Source organism: Bos javanicus, chromosome 9, assembly GCF_032452875.1.
Source record: "Bos javanicus breed banteng chromosome 9, ARS-OSU_banteng_1.0, whole genome shotgun sequence".
Taxonomy (NCBI): Eukaryota; Metazoa; Chordata; class Mammalia; order Artiodactyla; family Bovidae; genus Bos; species Bos javanicus.
In genome coordinates this window covers 83,982,943-83,998,220 of record NC_083876.1, presented here as the reverse complement: position 1 = coordinate 83,998,220, position 15,278 = coordinate 83,982,943, and the positions used below count along the sequence as shown (strand labels likewise).

Genomic DNA, 15,278 nt, shown 5'->3' with positions numbered 1-15,278 from the left:
AATAAATGTAAGTGGATTACATCACCCCATTTCAGAGATCAGAATCTTAGATTAAGTGGAAAAAAATACCCATTTATAAGAGAAAGGTTGAAAAGCTAAATGTGTGAACCAAAATGAACAGACAAATGATAACAAATGAAGAACCAGCATTACTATCATACATTCTATTAAAGTTGAAAAAATACTGCTTTATATTTATTTAAAAAATACAGCATATAAATAAATATAAAGCAAATGTAGGACTTTTTGCAACTAACAATGTAACATATAGATATGTAAACTGGAAAATATTAGGGGTAAATTTGTACACATTTTACAATTAAAATAGATCTTAACATTTTTCAAAAAATTACAAGCCAATAAGATAAAATGTAAATGACAATTGAAATTTTAAATATTGCAACTAGCAAGTTTTCTTTTTATTATATATATATATATAGACAGAGAATGTGTGTGTTAGTGCACATGTATTTAGACATCAAATCATTTACCTCCAAAATAGAGAATAAGTGTTCTTTATAAACCTCAATGTAATACTAACCAAAACTGATTTGAATTAGTTCACAGTGAAAACATCTATCCAATGCTAAAAATAGAACATATATAAATCACACTAACTCCAAAAGTTTAAGTAGATATTAACAACAAAAGACCAGCTAAAACACTTTTTGGAAATTGTAAAAATATTTTAATAGTTAAAAGTTAAAGGGAAAATATCTAACAAACCAAATAAAATAGTATATTCAAAACATAGGATTATATTGAAACATCATGGATAAATAAGTTTTATTTCAAGAATGTATTCCAAATTAAAAATTAATTTATGAGACTCAAAGGGATAAAATTTGATGATTTTTATAAACAAAGAAGTAACCAATAAAGTTTCAAACCTATACTAAAATTCTTAATTATCAATAGAGAGAAACTTTCTTAAATATTACCAAGGGTATTTATCAGAAGTCAACAACAAACATCATACTGAATGGTAAATGCTCTAAGCCTTCCTATTTAAGAATAAGAAGTATATCATCATCACTCTTATTTAACATAGGTTTGAAGACCTCCACCAATGTCACAAATAAGAAAAACAAATATCAATTACCAAAACTGGTAATATTCTACTTTTGTTTAAAATGAGAATGTAAAAATGGACAGTAGAGGTGTAAGAGCTAATATGCTAACAGTATTTCTTTTTTCTGGGTTGTATGATTACAAAGGATTTCTTGCTGCCTTGTTTATAATTTTATATTTTTCAGCTTTCTACATTGGGCATGTGTTACTTTTGTAGTCATAATCAAGTTATTAAAATAAATGAATATATCTTACAGTATCACTGTTATCCCTTATTTCAGAAATAATTTTATTAGTTAAAAGCTCTGGTGACTATTACACTGCAGGTAATAATTTCAACATTTTTATTAATTTTAATAAGTAGAATATTTTCTAAAAATAGTGAATTTGGAATAAAAGTAAAAAAAGAGGCACAGATGTAAAGAACAGTCTTTTGGACTCTGGGAAAAGGTGAGGGTGGGATGATTTAAGGGTAGCGTTGAGACGTGTGTATTATCATATGTGAAGCAGATCGCCAGTTCAGGTTCGATACATAAGGCAGGGCTCTCAGGGCTGGTGCATGGGGATGACCCTGGGGGATGGGATGGGGAGGAAGGTGGGAGGGGGTTCTGGATGGGGAACACGTGCACCCGTGGCTGACTCATATCGATGTTTCGCAAAAACCACTACAATACTGTAAAGTAATTAGCCTCTAATTAAAATAAATTAATTAATTTTAAAAATTCTTTCAAAATAATAAAAATCTATTTCTTATTTGAAAATCTGAGAGAGCTCAAATAATAAAGCCTTTAAAGTACAATTATAACAAATCTATTGCTCTTCAGGGATTAATGTCATGCACAAATGCAATAGTTTTCTAAAAATACTATGGTATCAAATTTTACTGATTTTACTTGCTATTTTATCTTAAAACATTTTAACCATCAGTTATATAAATATCTGTTTATGAATCTATATATGACCAATTTTAAAAGCCACACTTACACTGGGAGCTCAAGGCTTTCTCATTCCCCAGGAAGTTAATTGCCGGTATGATAGCTTGACCCTTCCCAGTAGAGCTCACGATAACTTCTTCGTTTTCTAAGATCTGTAGCTTGATGAATACATCTGGTTTGGATGTGCGTACCTGTATTGTAACAGGATGTGGCAATGCAACTTTAACTGAATACCTGTAAAGAAAAACATTCATCTTTATCAACAGTCTTTTCTTCAAATCACTAAGGAAATTGTATCATGTACTGATATGATAATCTACAAGTAAACCTACTTTATACAGTCAGTTAAAATCCTGGAAATGTTAGTGCTATTATAGACTTTGGTTAAAGATCCCAGTATGCTCGGGTAAAATGAAATTATGTATGAGGTGTTTATTACTATCACATCCCAAGCAGAGATATGTAATGTTTTATTTAGATATGGTATGTACTCACTGATAAAATTTGATAGATTGCGAACTACTGCCACATGGCACCTTTCCATCATGCCCTCCTCTCCAGTGGAACAAAGACCACAACTGGCAGTAGCTTTCAAAACTTCACTGTCACGTGTTTTCTTGGAGCCACAAAAATAGAAATCAAAAGTAGTACTTGTCACCTGTGCTCTCACCCTTTAACCATGCCGGTTGGGAACCTCTTGGAAAAATAACGAAAATTCCTAACTCTGTCCCTTAATGCAGTCTAAGATCTCTAGTCTTTTTGTTGGGGTTCTTTCCTACTTTAGGTGAATCCTAGCAAATGCTCAGGATTCTATAAACTTTCAGTGTCTCTACAAATTTGCTTTTCTCTCTTCTCTCTTCTGTATCTTGTTTCCTCACTTTACTACTTCTTGAGTTTGGCTTTTGTACCCAAGGAGGTCTCACCTGTTTAAAAACAGATCAAAACAAGACAAAAACCAAACTGAAAAATATCTTCAATCAACCCTGCTGTTCAGCTTCAGCTCTATTTTACTCCCCAGCTTACAGTCTAAGAAGAGTTGTCAACTTCTACTGTCTCAGCTCATCACCTTCCACTCACTCACAACACCCTACTCTGCCCCCGACAAGGTGCTAAACTTGCTCTTGCCATGGTTTCAAGCAGCTTGTCACTACCCTAGAGAAATCTCAGTTCTCATCTTCCTTCATCTCTCAGGGGAATTTGACAGGGTTGAATCAACCCTCATTTCTTCTTTCTTCAAAAACCTTTCCCCATGGGCATAACAATTTTTGTACCCCCTAATTCAAGGGTGTTTTTTTTAGACTTCTCTCACATCAACATTCTCATAAATATCAGAGAATCTTAATATTATGTCCAGTATCTGACTCTTTTTGTACAAATTTTCCCAGCCACTTCAATGGGCAGAAACAGAATACTCATTTCCAAATCCATGTTTCCAGCCCAGCACCCCTATGCAATATCTCTCATACATTTCACTGGTCTACCAAGTTTAACATGTAAAAATGAATTAATCATCCTTCTGTTGCCCAACCAGCAAATAGAGTCCTCTTCCTGAAACCTCTATTTAAATAAACAACACTTATTCTCCAACAGTTTCCAAAGTCAAACCATAATCAACCAAGATTGCCCATTTCACTTCCTTGATATCTTAAAATCCTTTATCTTCCCTCTGGATTCACTGTCACTGTTTGTTATAGGTTAAATTATTTCTTCTCAAAAACCTGCTGGAGTCCTAAACCCTAGCACCTCACCATGCCCCCATTCTTGGAGATATTATCCCACAGAAATCATCAAATTAAAATGAGGACCTTATGAAAATGAGACATCTGGAAAGAGAGAGACACAGGGAGAATGGTGCATGAAGAGGAATACAAAGACCAGGGTTATAAATCTACAAGCCAAAGAATTCCAATGACCAGCAACATCTAAAAGAGAGAGCATGGGGTATTTTCTCCCTCACAGCCATCAGTTTAGTTCAGTTCAGTTCAGTCGCTCAGTCGTGTCCAACTCTTTGCAACCCCATGAATTGCAGCATGCCAGGCCTCCCTGTCCATTACCAAATCCCGGAGTTCACTCAAACTCACATCCATCGAGTCAGTGATGCCATCCAGCCATCTCATCCTCTATCGCCCCCTTTTCCTCCTGCCCCCAATCCCTCACAGCATCAGAGTCTTTTCCAATGAGTCAACTCTTCACATGAGGTGGCCAAAGTACTGGAGTTTCGGCTTCAGCATCATTCCTTCCAAAGAACAGCCAGGACTGATTGCCTTTAGGATGGGCTGGTTGGATCTCCTTGCAGTCCAAGGGACTTTCAAGAGTCTTCTCCAACACCACGGTTCAAAAGCATCAATTCTTCGGTGCTCAGCTTTCTTCACAGTCCAACTCTTATATCCATACATGACTACTGGAAAAACCATAGCCTTGACTAGATGGACCTTTGTTGGCAAAGTAATGTCTCTGCTTTTGAATATGCTATCTAGGTTGGTCATAACTTTCCTTCCAAGGAGTAAGCGTCTTTTAGTTTCATGGCTGCAATTGCCATCTGCAGTGATTTTGGAGCCCCCCAGAATAAAGTCTGACACTGTTTCCACTGTTTCCCCATCTAATTCTCATCAGCAGGAATCAATTCAGCTGACGCTTCGATCTCCCAAATTTCAATGAAAGGGAATCACGTATTTAATCACATATTTAATCACGTGTGTTAGAAAGGTAACTATTCCAGTAGTAAAGGATGGATATGTAATGAATAGGGGCTTCCTTGGTGGCTTAGATGGTAAAAAATCTGCCTGCAATGTGGGAGACCCGGCTTTAACCCTGGGTCAGGAATATCTCCTAGAAAATGGTATGATATGCACCCCAGTATTCTTGCCTGGAGAATTCCATGGACAGAGGAGCCTGGAGGGCTACAGTCCATGATGGTCGCAAACAGCTGGACACAACTGAGCGACTAACACACATGTACTGAATAAGGTGATAGAGAAAGAGAGAAAGAAATAGAAAACATGAAGAAAAAGAGTGAATATAATGGAGAAATGTATTCCAGAAACACAGTGTTTCTGTAGATAAAATATAATGAAACTACAAAGTAGTGGAGGACGCTGAGAATAAAGAGGAGGGCACAAAGATGAGAAGTGTGTGGGAATTAAAACCAAAGATCTGATAAATGAAAGAGAGTGGAGTCCATAATGAGGACTACTTATCTATGTATTCTCAGGGAGATATGAGAATATATAGATAAGTATGAAAAGAAGGATGAGTTGGCAGATAAGGAGAAATATACATAAGAGAAAGTGAAAGAGGAGAGTGAAAAAGTTGGCTTAAAACTAAACATTCAGAAAACTAAGATCATGGCATCTGGTCCCATCACTTCATGGCAGATAGATGGGGAAACAGTGGAAGCAGTGGCTGACTTTATTTTGTGGGGGTTCCAAAATCACTGCAGATGGTGATTGCAGCCATGACATTAAAAGACACTTATTCCTTGGAAGGAAAGTTATGACCAACCTAGATAGCATATTCAAAAGCAGAGACATTACTTTGTCAACAAAGGTCCATCTATTCAAGGCTATGGTTTTTCCAGTGGTCATGTATGGATGTGAGAGTTGGACTATAAAGAAAGCTGAGCACCGAAGAATTGATGCTTTTGAACTGTGGTGTTGGAGAAGGCTCTTGAGAGTCCTGCAAAGAGGACTGCAAAGAGATCCAACCATTTCATTCTAAAGGAGATCAGTCCTGGGTATTCATCGGAAGGACTGATGCTGAAGCTGAAACTCCAATACTTTGGCCACCTGATGCGAAGAGCTGACTCACTGGAAAAGACCCTGATGCTGGGAAAGATCAATGGCAGGAGGAGAAGGGGACGACAGTGGATGAGATGGTTGGATGGCATCACCAACTCAATGAACATGGGTTTGGGTGGACTCTGGGAGTTGGTGATGGACAGGGAGGCCTGGCGGCTGTGGTTTATGGGGTCGCAAAGAGCTGGACATGACTGAGTGACTGAAATGAACTGAAAACTGAACTGAACACAAGAGAAGCATTAGAGATGGAACAGAACAAGGAGAGAGTAGAAAGAAGGAAGAGTGTTATGAAGAATGTTTAATGAAAGCCAAATAGGATAACTAAAGAGACTTTCAAGGAACGTGAAAGAGGAGAGTGAAAAAGTTGACTTAAAAGTCAGCATTCAGAAAACTAAGATCAGGCATCCAGTCCCATACTTCATGGCAAATAGATAGGGAACAATGGAAACAGTGAGAGACTTTATTTTCTTGGACTCCAAAGTCACTGCAGATGGTGACTGCAGCCATGAAATTAAAAAACACTTACTCCTTGAAAGAAAAGCTATGACAAACCTAGACAGCATATTAAAAAGCACAGACATTACTTTGCCATATAGGTCTGTATAGTCAAAGCTATGGTTTTTCCAGTAGTCATGTATGGATGTGAAAGTTGGACCATGAAGAAGGTTGAGCACCAAAAAATTGATGTTTTTGATATGGTGTTGGAGAAGACTCTTGAGAATCCTTTGGACTGCAAGGAGATCAAACAAGTTAATCCTAAAAGAAATCAATCCTGAATATTCATCATAAGGACTGATGCCGAAGCTGAAGCTTCAGTACTTTGGCCACCTGATGCAAAGAGCTGACTCATTAGAAAATACCCTGATGCTTGGAAAGATTTAAGGCAGGGAGGGGAAGGGGATGACAGAGGAAGAGATGGTTGTATGGCATCACTACATGGATGATGATGGACATGAGCTCAAAATCAATGGATATGAGTTGAGCAAGCTCTGGGAGTTAGTAATGGACAGGGAAGCCTGGCATGCTGCAGTCCATGGGGTCACAAAAAGTCGGACATGACTGAGTGACTGAACAACAATAAATATAGGATGAGGACTGAGAAACCACTTGTGCAACATAGGCTGGATCTTACATAACATTTATACAATCATATTGCTGTTTTCAAAAGAGTATAAAATTGAAGTTCAAAATTAGGATTTAACCAAAAAAGTTATTATTTTGATAATATCAATATTTAAATAAAATATTTAAATTTAAAGCCAACTATGTAGTACAAGATATTGATATTTTAAAGGAATGCATTTCCTTTCTGTTACATACCTGAATATAATTTTCTTATCATTGGGTATGTAATAATCTCTGATTTCCTTTATGGCAAAGGTGTTACATGGAGGGTCTCGAGACAGGCACGGGAGTGGATGATAAGAACCAATGAGACGCAGTTTCCATCGAGAGGATGACACATACATGTCACCAGTATATGCTTCAGCCACAAATGTATAGCCTTTCTACAACAAAGAAGAATTACACTGAAGTAAGTAATATTGTTCGGAGAAGGCAATGGCAGCCCACTCCAGTACTCTTGCCTGGAAAATCCCACGGATGGAGGAGCCTGGTAGGCTGCAGTCCGTGGAGTCGCGAAGAGTCGGACACGACTGAGCGACTTCACTTTCACTTTTCACTTTGATGCATTGGAGAAGGAAATGGCAGCCCACTCCAGTGTTCTTGCCTGGAGAATCCCAGGGACGGGGGAGCCTGGTGGGCTGCCGTCTATGAGGTCGCACAGAGTCGGACACGACTGAAGCGACTTAGCAGCAGCAGCAGCAAGTAATATTGTTACTAGTTTTCAAAGATACAATGTATGGTTTTACTAGGGTTGGTAGTATAGTGGTGAGCTTAGCTGCCTTCCAATATATAGGTGGTGCTGTCACTTCAGCTGTGTCTGACTGTGCAATCCTATGGACCGTAGCCCACCAGGCTCCTCTGTCTAAGGGATTCTCTAGGCAACAATACTGGAGTGGATTGCCATACCCTCCTCCAGGGGATCTTCCTGACCCAGGGATTGAACCCATGTCTCTTATATCTCCTGCATTGGCAGGGAAGTTCTTTACTATTAGCGCCACCTGGGAGGCCCCTTCCTATATATGGTTTCACAGTACTAAAATGCTTTATCTTAATATGCATAAAAATCTTCAAATCTCTTGATAAGTGACAAATCACTTAGTATTATGTTTTGAATTCCCTCTTAAAAACTTCCATCTTACATGTTTTTTTGAGAAAATGGAACACTCTAATATTTCTGTTTGTATGTTTCCCTGGCCATTAAAACATGCTTAACTGTGGTAGATGATTATTACATTTCCTTCTAATTCTTCTAATGCTACCTAAGACAAGTTATTTTTTTTTTTTTTTTATCATTGCCTCCTGGATTAGCCGAATAGCTTCCTACTTGATTTTCTTGTCTTTTCAGAATCACCTTTCTAAATATGAGATGAAAAAAGCAGAAGAGTTTATGGAAATATAGTTCCCTTGGTATGATGAGTGGCAAGTAAAACTATTGAATTAGCAGAGGTCTGGTTCCATGGAACCCAGTTGTGACCCTGGAGATGAGCTCTTGGAGAAAAGAAGCAATTAAGGAACCTGGGAAAGTGATAACACACAGAAGTTCAAAGCAATTCTGAGTTTATAGTTCCAGACATTTCTAACAAGGCAGGAAAATACAGGTTTTGTATGCCAGTTGCTCTCTGATGCAGAGAAAACTCTCTGATGTTTATGGTGGTTTAGTTGCTAAGTTGTATCTGACTCTTTGCAAACCCATGGACTGTAGCCCACCAGATTCCTCTGTCCATGGGATTCTCCAGGCAAGAATACTGGAGTGGGTTGCCATTTCCTTCTCATTTAAAGCTACCCCCCAAATTTAAGTTTACTCAAGGAAGGGAGGTTTACAGTGGAGCTACTAAGCAAAAGCTAAACCAAACCCAAAGAATGCTGCATGTGAATAATAATCAGAGTCTTGTGTGGTTCTAACTAAACACCCAACTAAAGATCTCTACCAAAAGTAGGTATCAATGACTAACATGATCGGTATTAGTATACTTATCTGGTGAAGTAAAGAGCTCACCTCTAGAAGTTAATGACATCTGTGAACTTAGCAGAATCTCCCTTTGAATTAAATCATCTTTTTCTTATGGATCTTTGAGACCTTTGATTTCCAATTACAAATGTAAAAAATTTTTATATTCAAAAGGAAATCTAGGCAAAATTTGGTGAGTGGCTGTGTAAACACAATCTTCAAACATATTTAGGAATCAAATAAAAAACCCAGTGGGAAACTGAGACAACCTGATGATAATTTGGTTGAGGGATAAGACTAAATGTGCTCTTTACCCCCATTTTCATTTTAAGGGTTTGTATGATTTTATAATTTTAATAATGGGGATTTCTAACATTTTCCTTTTGTCATATTTTCTTTGGCAAAAAGATAAGAAGGGGACTAAAAGGATAATATTCTGGCACTCACATTAAGTACCTATTGCTGTCAAATACAGGAGACTTCTCTGCAGAAAGACCAGGGCCTAATTATGGGCTGAAAATACATCTGTTCTACCTTCTGCTGGAAAATCTCAGGGTGCTGGCTTCTCACTGCTATTCTATCAAATGAGGAGAATCAATTTAAACCTACCTTATTCTTGGTATAAAGATAAGGCACCACTTTTTGGAACACTTTTGGCACTTGTTCCATTGTGTCATTGTTAACAATGTGGAGCATACAGACTGGAAGTGAAGTATATACTTTGGGAACCAAAATCATATCTTGAGGAACCAAAAATGTTTCTCTGTAATTACAAAAGAGTGAAGTTTCCCTTGGCATGAACATCATAAAGAAAGTTTGAAATTAAGTTTGAAGCCAAGAAATAAAAAAATAAGTTTAAAGTTGCAAATAACTTAAAGGTACACATATTTTTTTCCTTTAGAATTCTAATTAATACATTATTTTGTTCATGCAAATGCTAACCTTTTAAGAAATCCTATTTATAAATAATCTGTGACTCTAACATACTATTGCTTGGAAATGAAATAGTTCATTTCTATACTCAAAGCATATCAGTTTATTACATATGTGTGCATGCTTAGCCACTCAGTCATGTCCAACTCTTGAGACCTCATGGACTGTAGCACACCAGGCTCCTCTATTCATGGGATTTTTCAGGCAAGACTACTGGAGTGGGTTGGCTTTTCTTCTCCAGGGGATCTTCCTGGCCCAGGGATTGAACTTGCATTTCCTGTATCTCCTGCATTGCAGGTGTATTCTTTACCTGCTGAACCATTGGAGAAGCCATATTCATCAAAAGATCTAATAGTTAACTTCATATTCTTCATATTTTGTTTAATGAAACATGGATAAAATTTCTATAATAGCTCATTTATGCACATCAGATACAGAAGGAATTTTAACTAAGTTCCGAAAGCAAGTTAAATGATCATACTATTACTACTATCACAAATAAAACTCTCTCTATGTAAATATTTTATACCACTTAGGGGTGATATGATTCACCAATATATGATAGCCTCACCTGAAAACTATAAACCAAGTGTTTGGTGGCTGGTCTGTGTAAGTCACAGTATAGTCAGCAAAAGCAATCTTAGTTTCTTCATCTTGATAGCATGGATAAGATTCCATAGATTTGCACTTGCTTTTAAACATAAGTCTGGAAAGGTAAAAATAATTTAAGTACCAATGGCAAAAGCAATTTTTGAAATAAATTCTATTTATAAAAAATGAACAAAAAAAAAAAAAACAACCCACCCAGCATAAAATATTGCAGTCCATTGTTGGATGGATCGAGTACCTCATCAAATGAAGGCTCATTGTGTGTGGCTCAAAGGCAGAGGTGACCATTTCAGGTCAACCATGATGTCTCTCAAAAGTGCCCAAAATTATCTGAAGTTCTTAGTTGAAGGAGAACCTAATTCCTCACTCTGGGACTAATTAAAATTTACAGATGGGAAATCAGCACCAAAGATCAAGCTATAAGGGTGAGAAAATTAGAAGCAGGAAAACTAGCAATAAAACTGAATAGGAGCCACTGAAAGTCTGGGGATTCAATGTAGAGAATAAATAATAGAACACAGTTTACAGTGAGGAATTGATTTCTAAAAAAAAAAAAAAAGATTTTAAAATAAACCCTAAAAGCAAAGGCCATGAACAAGGGGAGAGTGCCAGAGTTTTCCTTGTACATGATTTCTAGTGCAACTAGGTTTTTCCATGATTGCCCCACTGGAAGGCTGTGGTATATTTCGGAACACAATGGAAATGATCAGAGAGATCCTGGGTCCTGTAGCTCCCACCCAGCCAGGAACCAGAACCAGCCTCAGTAGCACTAGGAGTCTCAGGTCTTTTGTATAATGTTGGGTATTAGCTGGGACAGAAGCTATAATAGTCATAGACTGTGGTTCTCTGTAGGGGTCTATACAGAGCTAGAGCTGCTCTTTGCTTCCAGATGGTGGATGGCTTGACTGTACTGTCAGTGGGAAGTAAAGCCATAGAGATCCTCAGGGAGGACAGGATTCATCTGCTCTTTCTGATCGCTGGTCTTTGGTAGTGGAAGGAAAATGATAGGTTTATATTTGCACACCCACATTTTAGTTGTGTCCACTCTTTGCACCCCTTTGGACTGTAGCTTGCCAGGCTCCTTTGTCTATGGGGTTTTCCAGACAAGAATACTGGAGTGGGTTGCCATGCCCTCCTCCAGGGGATCTTCCTGACCAAGAGATCAGGAAGACACAGGCATCCCCTGTGTCTCATGCATTGCAGGTGGATTCTTTACCCCCTGAACCATCAGGGAAGTAGGGTATTAAAAAGCTTTTAAAAATAATTACAAGAACAGAGACGAGGTTGGTTATATCTTCTGGTGCATGTGGCATTTTTTTGGGTACTTTCTATATACACAACCATATTGCCTGTAAATGGTGGCTTTATTTCTTCCCTTCAAATTCTACTGACACTTATATTGCTTTATTACCTTTTTGCCCTTTTCAGAATTTCAGGATTACCTTGAATAGAAGTGTTTGGGCAGGCATCTTTGTCTCATTCCCAACTCAAGGAAAAGCATTCAAACTTTCACCACTAATTATGTTTACAGTAATTTAAAAAATATACTAGGTACCATAACATATTAAGGAAAATCTTCTCTAAACTTAGTTAGCCAAAAATTTTTAAATTTTGAATTTGTGTTGCTTTTTTTCAAATGTTTTTTTCTGAACCTGTCCGAAGGACCAAATGATTTGTTCCTTTTCCCTGTTAATGTGCCGAATTAATGCATTTCCTAATGTTAAACCACTCTTGCATGTCTCAGAGTGGGAAACCCACTTAATTAAAAGATATTATCTTTTTATATCATTCCAATTTTGATTTGCTACATTTTTTCATCTAATTTCAAGAGGGTGACTGGTTTGCAATTTCAGTTTTTTGTTTTCTTTTTTTTTTAACTAACTATGTTTGCTGAGATTTTAAAACCAAGGTTTTGAGTTGCTAAGTGTTTCCTCTTTTTTTCTGTTCTCTAGAAGATGTGTAATATTAATCTTATTTCTTAAATTCACTAGTTGATCCATTTAGCAAATTGCTAGAGAATATATTATGCATCCTTGCCTTATTAGCATTTCATCTAGATTATTACTTTTACCATTTCTGCAGTAATGCCAGAACTTTAGAACTCTGTAGCTCCATTTATCCAATCTCTGCATTTTGCATTGCTAAGGTTAAGATTTTACTCCTACATGTAGCCATTAGTCTAATTGTCCTTTGGAAATAATATGTCTCATTTTTCTGGTAACTTTGAAAATTTTTCTTCTGGCCTTTGGTTTCTGGCAGTTTGACTATGATAAATCTAGGTATGATTTCCTTTGTGTCTTTCCTGCACAGACTCTGCATGCAGAGTCTCTTGAAAATACAAGTTGATATATTTTATCAGTTTTAGAAATTTATCAGCTATTATATTTTTATATTCTGGTACTATAATGATATAAATACTGGACTTTCTAAGCATGTCCCACATTTTCCTTAGTTCTTTCCTTATTTTCCACTATTTTTCTATTGACCTATCTCCCAGTTCACTAATCTCTTCCTCTATTCTGCCTGATATGCTGTTAAACTCAAACATTTAAAATTCAGTTGTTAGAAACTGTATTTATGTAATCTCCATTTAACTGTGCTTTATTAATCTAAACTTTTAATCTATTTTCTCTTTATTCTTTGTTTTCTTGAGCATTTCCACAATAGTTACTGTTAGAGATTTGGTCTGCTAGCTCCTACATCAAAATGGTCTGCTTCTTTTATGTGTTTGTTGTTGTTCCGTTGTTAAATTGTGTCTAACTCTTTACAACCCCATGGACTGCAGTGTGCTTGGCTTCCCTGTCCTTCACTATCTCCCAGAGTTTGTTCAAACTCATGTTCGTTGAGTCAGTGATGCCATCCAACCATCATAGCCTCTGTGGCCCCCTTTTCCTCCTGCCCTCAGTCTTTCCTAGCATCAGATTTATTCCAAGAAGATTTGTGGTTAAAATGCAGTTTTCCTAAGGCCCAATTTACCTCACACTTGTCCTTGTTTCTAGAGTGCAGTTCACCAGGGATTTCAAGTGATGGCTTTCACTGTTGAAGCCTGGCGTGCTACAGTCCATGGGATTGCCAAAGAGTAGGACATAGATTAGCAATTGGACGTCAAAAACAACAATAGTCTGCCCTATCACGTCCTAAACTTTTAACTTTTGTCTCCTGAGCACCAAAAGACTTTAAGAAACTCTGCTTTGCTTCTCAGAGTTTTCCTGCTTAGAATATTAGATAAGTGCAGTGAAGACAAATAAGAAGTAGTAACTGGGGAGGTTCAGAAGCAATGGTATGTTTCTAGCTGCAGTGATTAGGAAAAACCCTATGAATATGGTGGCATTTTAATTGGAACTTGGAGGATACCAAGATACTGCAATACAAAACCAATACAATATTGTAAAGTAATGAACCTCCAATTAAAATAAATAAATGTACATTAAAAAGAAAAAAAACATCATTGAGCTGCTTTACCTTAAGAGAGAAACTGCATACTGTTCCATATTCTGTTCCAACATAGCCCAAACTTTCTGAAGCGTATCTGCAACACTGGCATTTTCCTTTGTATCTAAAAATAACAATATAAAAACTATAAGGTGCCTGAAAAATCATCTTGTTCTAAGCCCTCCTTTTATAGGTGAAACACTTGAAACTCACAAGTAAGGTGATATCCAGAGTCAGAAGCTTTACTAGCAATAAAAGCATGTTTAAAATAGAAAGCTAAAAAAATAAAATAAAATACAAAGCTATGAACCTTTAGCTGAGAGTTCTGATCATCATTTTATGCTGTTTCCCTTCATCTCTAGTTAAAAAAAATCATAAAATGCTCTTTGATCTAATTGAATATACTCATCAAAGAGTTTACAACAAAAGATCCCTTATCACAGCAAAAAAGTCCTTATGAATGCTCTTGTATTAGAAACTATAATCCATCCATTTTTTCCCTAAAGAACAGTGGCTAATGGGATCTCACTGAAGCTTAACCTAAAGCATAATCCACAAAAGGCTTAAGAGGAGATGATCTGACAAAAAAATGTGAATCCATCATAAGCGTCTCAAATTTAACATGTCAGAAATTGACTTTTTTTTTCTAATTATCTTAATTTCTTCATAGAACTTACTGGTATCTGAAATCGTTATCTTAATATATTTACTTTCAATTGCATGCCTGGGACCACTATAACACAAGATTCATTAGAGCAGAAACCTTGGAAGTTTTACTAATTTCTGTAAGGCCAGAACATAGAATAGTTCTGCATACACAAGAATTATTCAAAAATTATATGTTGAATGAGAACACAAATACTATTAAAAAGCTGCTCATTTGTTTTTTATAAAGAGAAAAAAATTATTATATGAATATGCTTTTTACAGTATATACGGACAAACAACAGGGATATTTTTCTATCACAAAACTATGCAATGTAGTTTGTTTGTTTAACATTTATGGATCTATAGTTTTTACTGCTTTGATGAACATTTTGATATTTCTCATTGTTTCAGAGATACTTTTACAACAAAATGTTTCAAAATACTCAAAGAATTCTGTGGGAGGCAAGGCTTTTTACATAAACATGTCAACAAAATGTGCAGAATGAAAATAATCGAATATAATTTTTTTTGCCTTTGCAGTGTTTTATTTTGAGCTGATAAAACAGATCTTTTCACAAAATAGTTTCATATACAAAAATATATTTGATTTGATAAATATAATAATACACTTTGAATGCATTTTATGCTAACTGTATGATACCATGGACATACGTGGAAACATCTTCATTTAATTCATTCATGCATTCACTTTGAAAAACGGCCTAGAAATGTAAAATTCTCTATGACTTAGCTGAAACTGACTGCTGTGCATTCCGCTAG

General features: G+C 36.5%; 1 protein-coding gene across 3 annotated transcripts in view; it reads right to left on the bottom strand.

Moving 5' to 3' along the window:
- The window catches only part of ADGB (androglobin), a 203,825-nt gene that overhangs the window by 51,503 nt on the left and 137,044 nt on the right, over positions 1-15,278 (bottom strand). For all 3 annotated transcript variants that reach the window (XR_009738581.1, XM_061428240.1, XM_061428239.1), the window contains exons 23-27: positions 13,881-13,974; positions 10,381-10,515; positions 9,486-9,639; positions 7,124-7,311; positions 2,056-2,240 (exon numbers count right to left, since the gene is read on the bottom strand). Coding sequence is in view for 2 of the 3 variants with exons in the window: in XM_061428240.1 (XP_061284224.1) it covers positions 2,056-2,240; positions 7,124-7,311; positions 9,486-9,639; positions 10,381-10,515; positions 13,881-13,974 (756 nt within the window). In the remaining variant the exon portion in view is untranslated. The remainder of the gene's footprint in view (positions 1-2,055; positions 2,241-7,123; positions 7,312-9,485; positions 9,640-10,380; positions 10,516-13,880; positions 13,975-15,278) is intronic.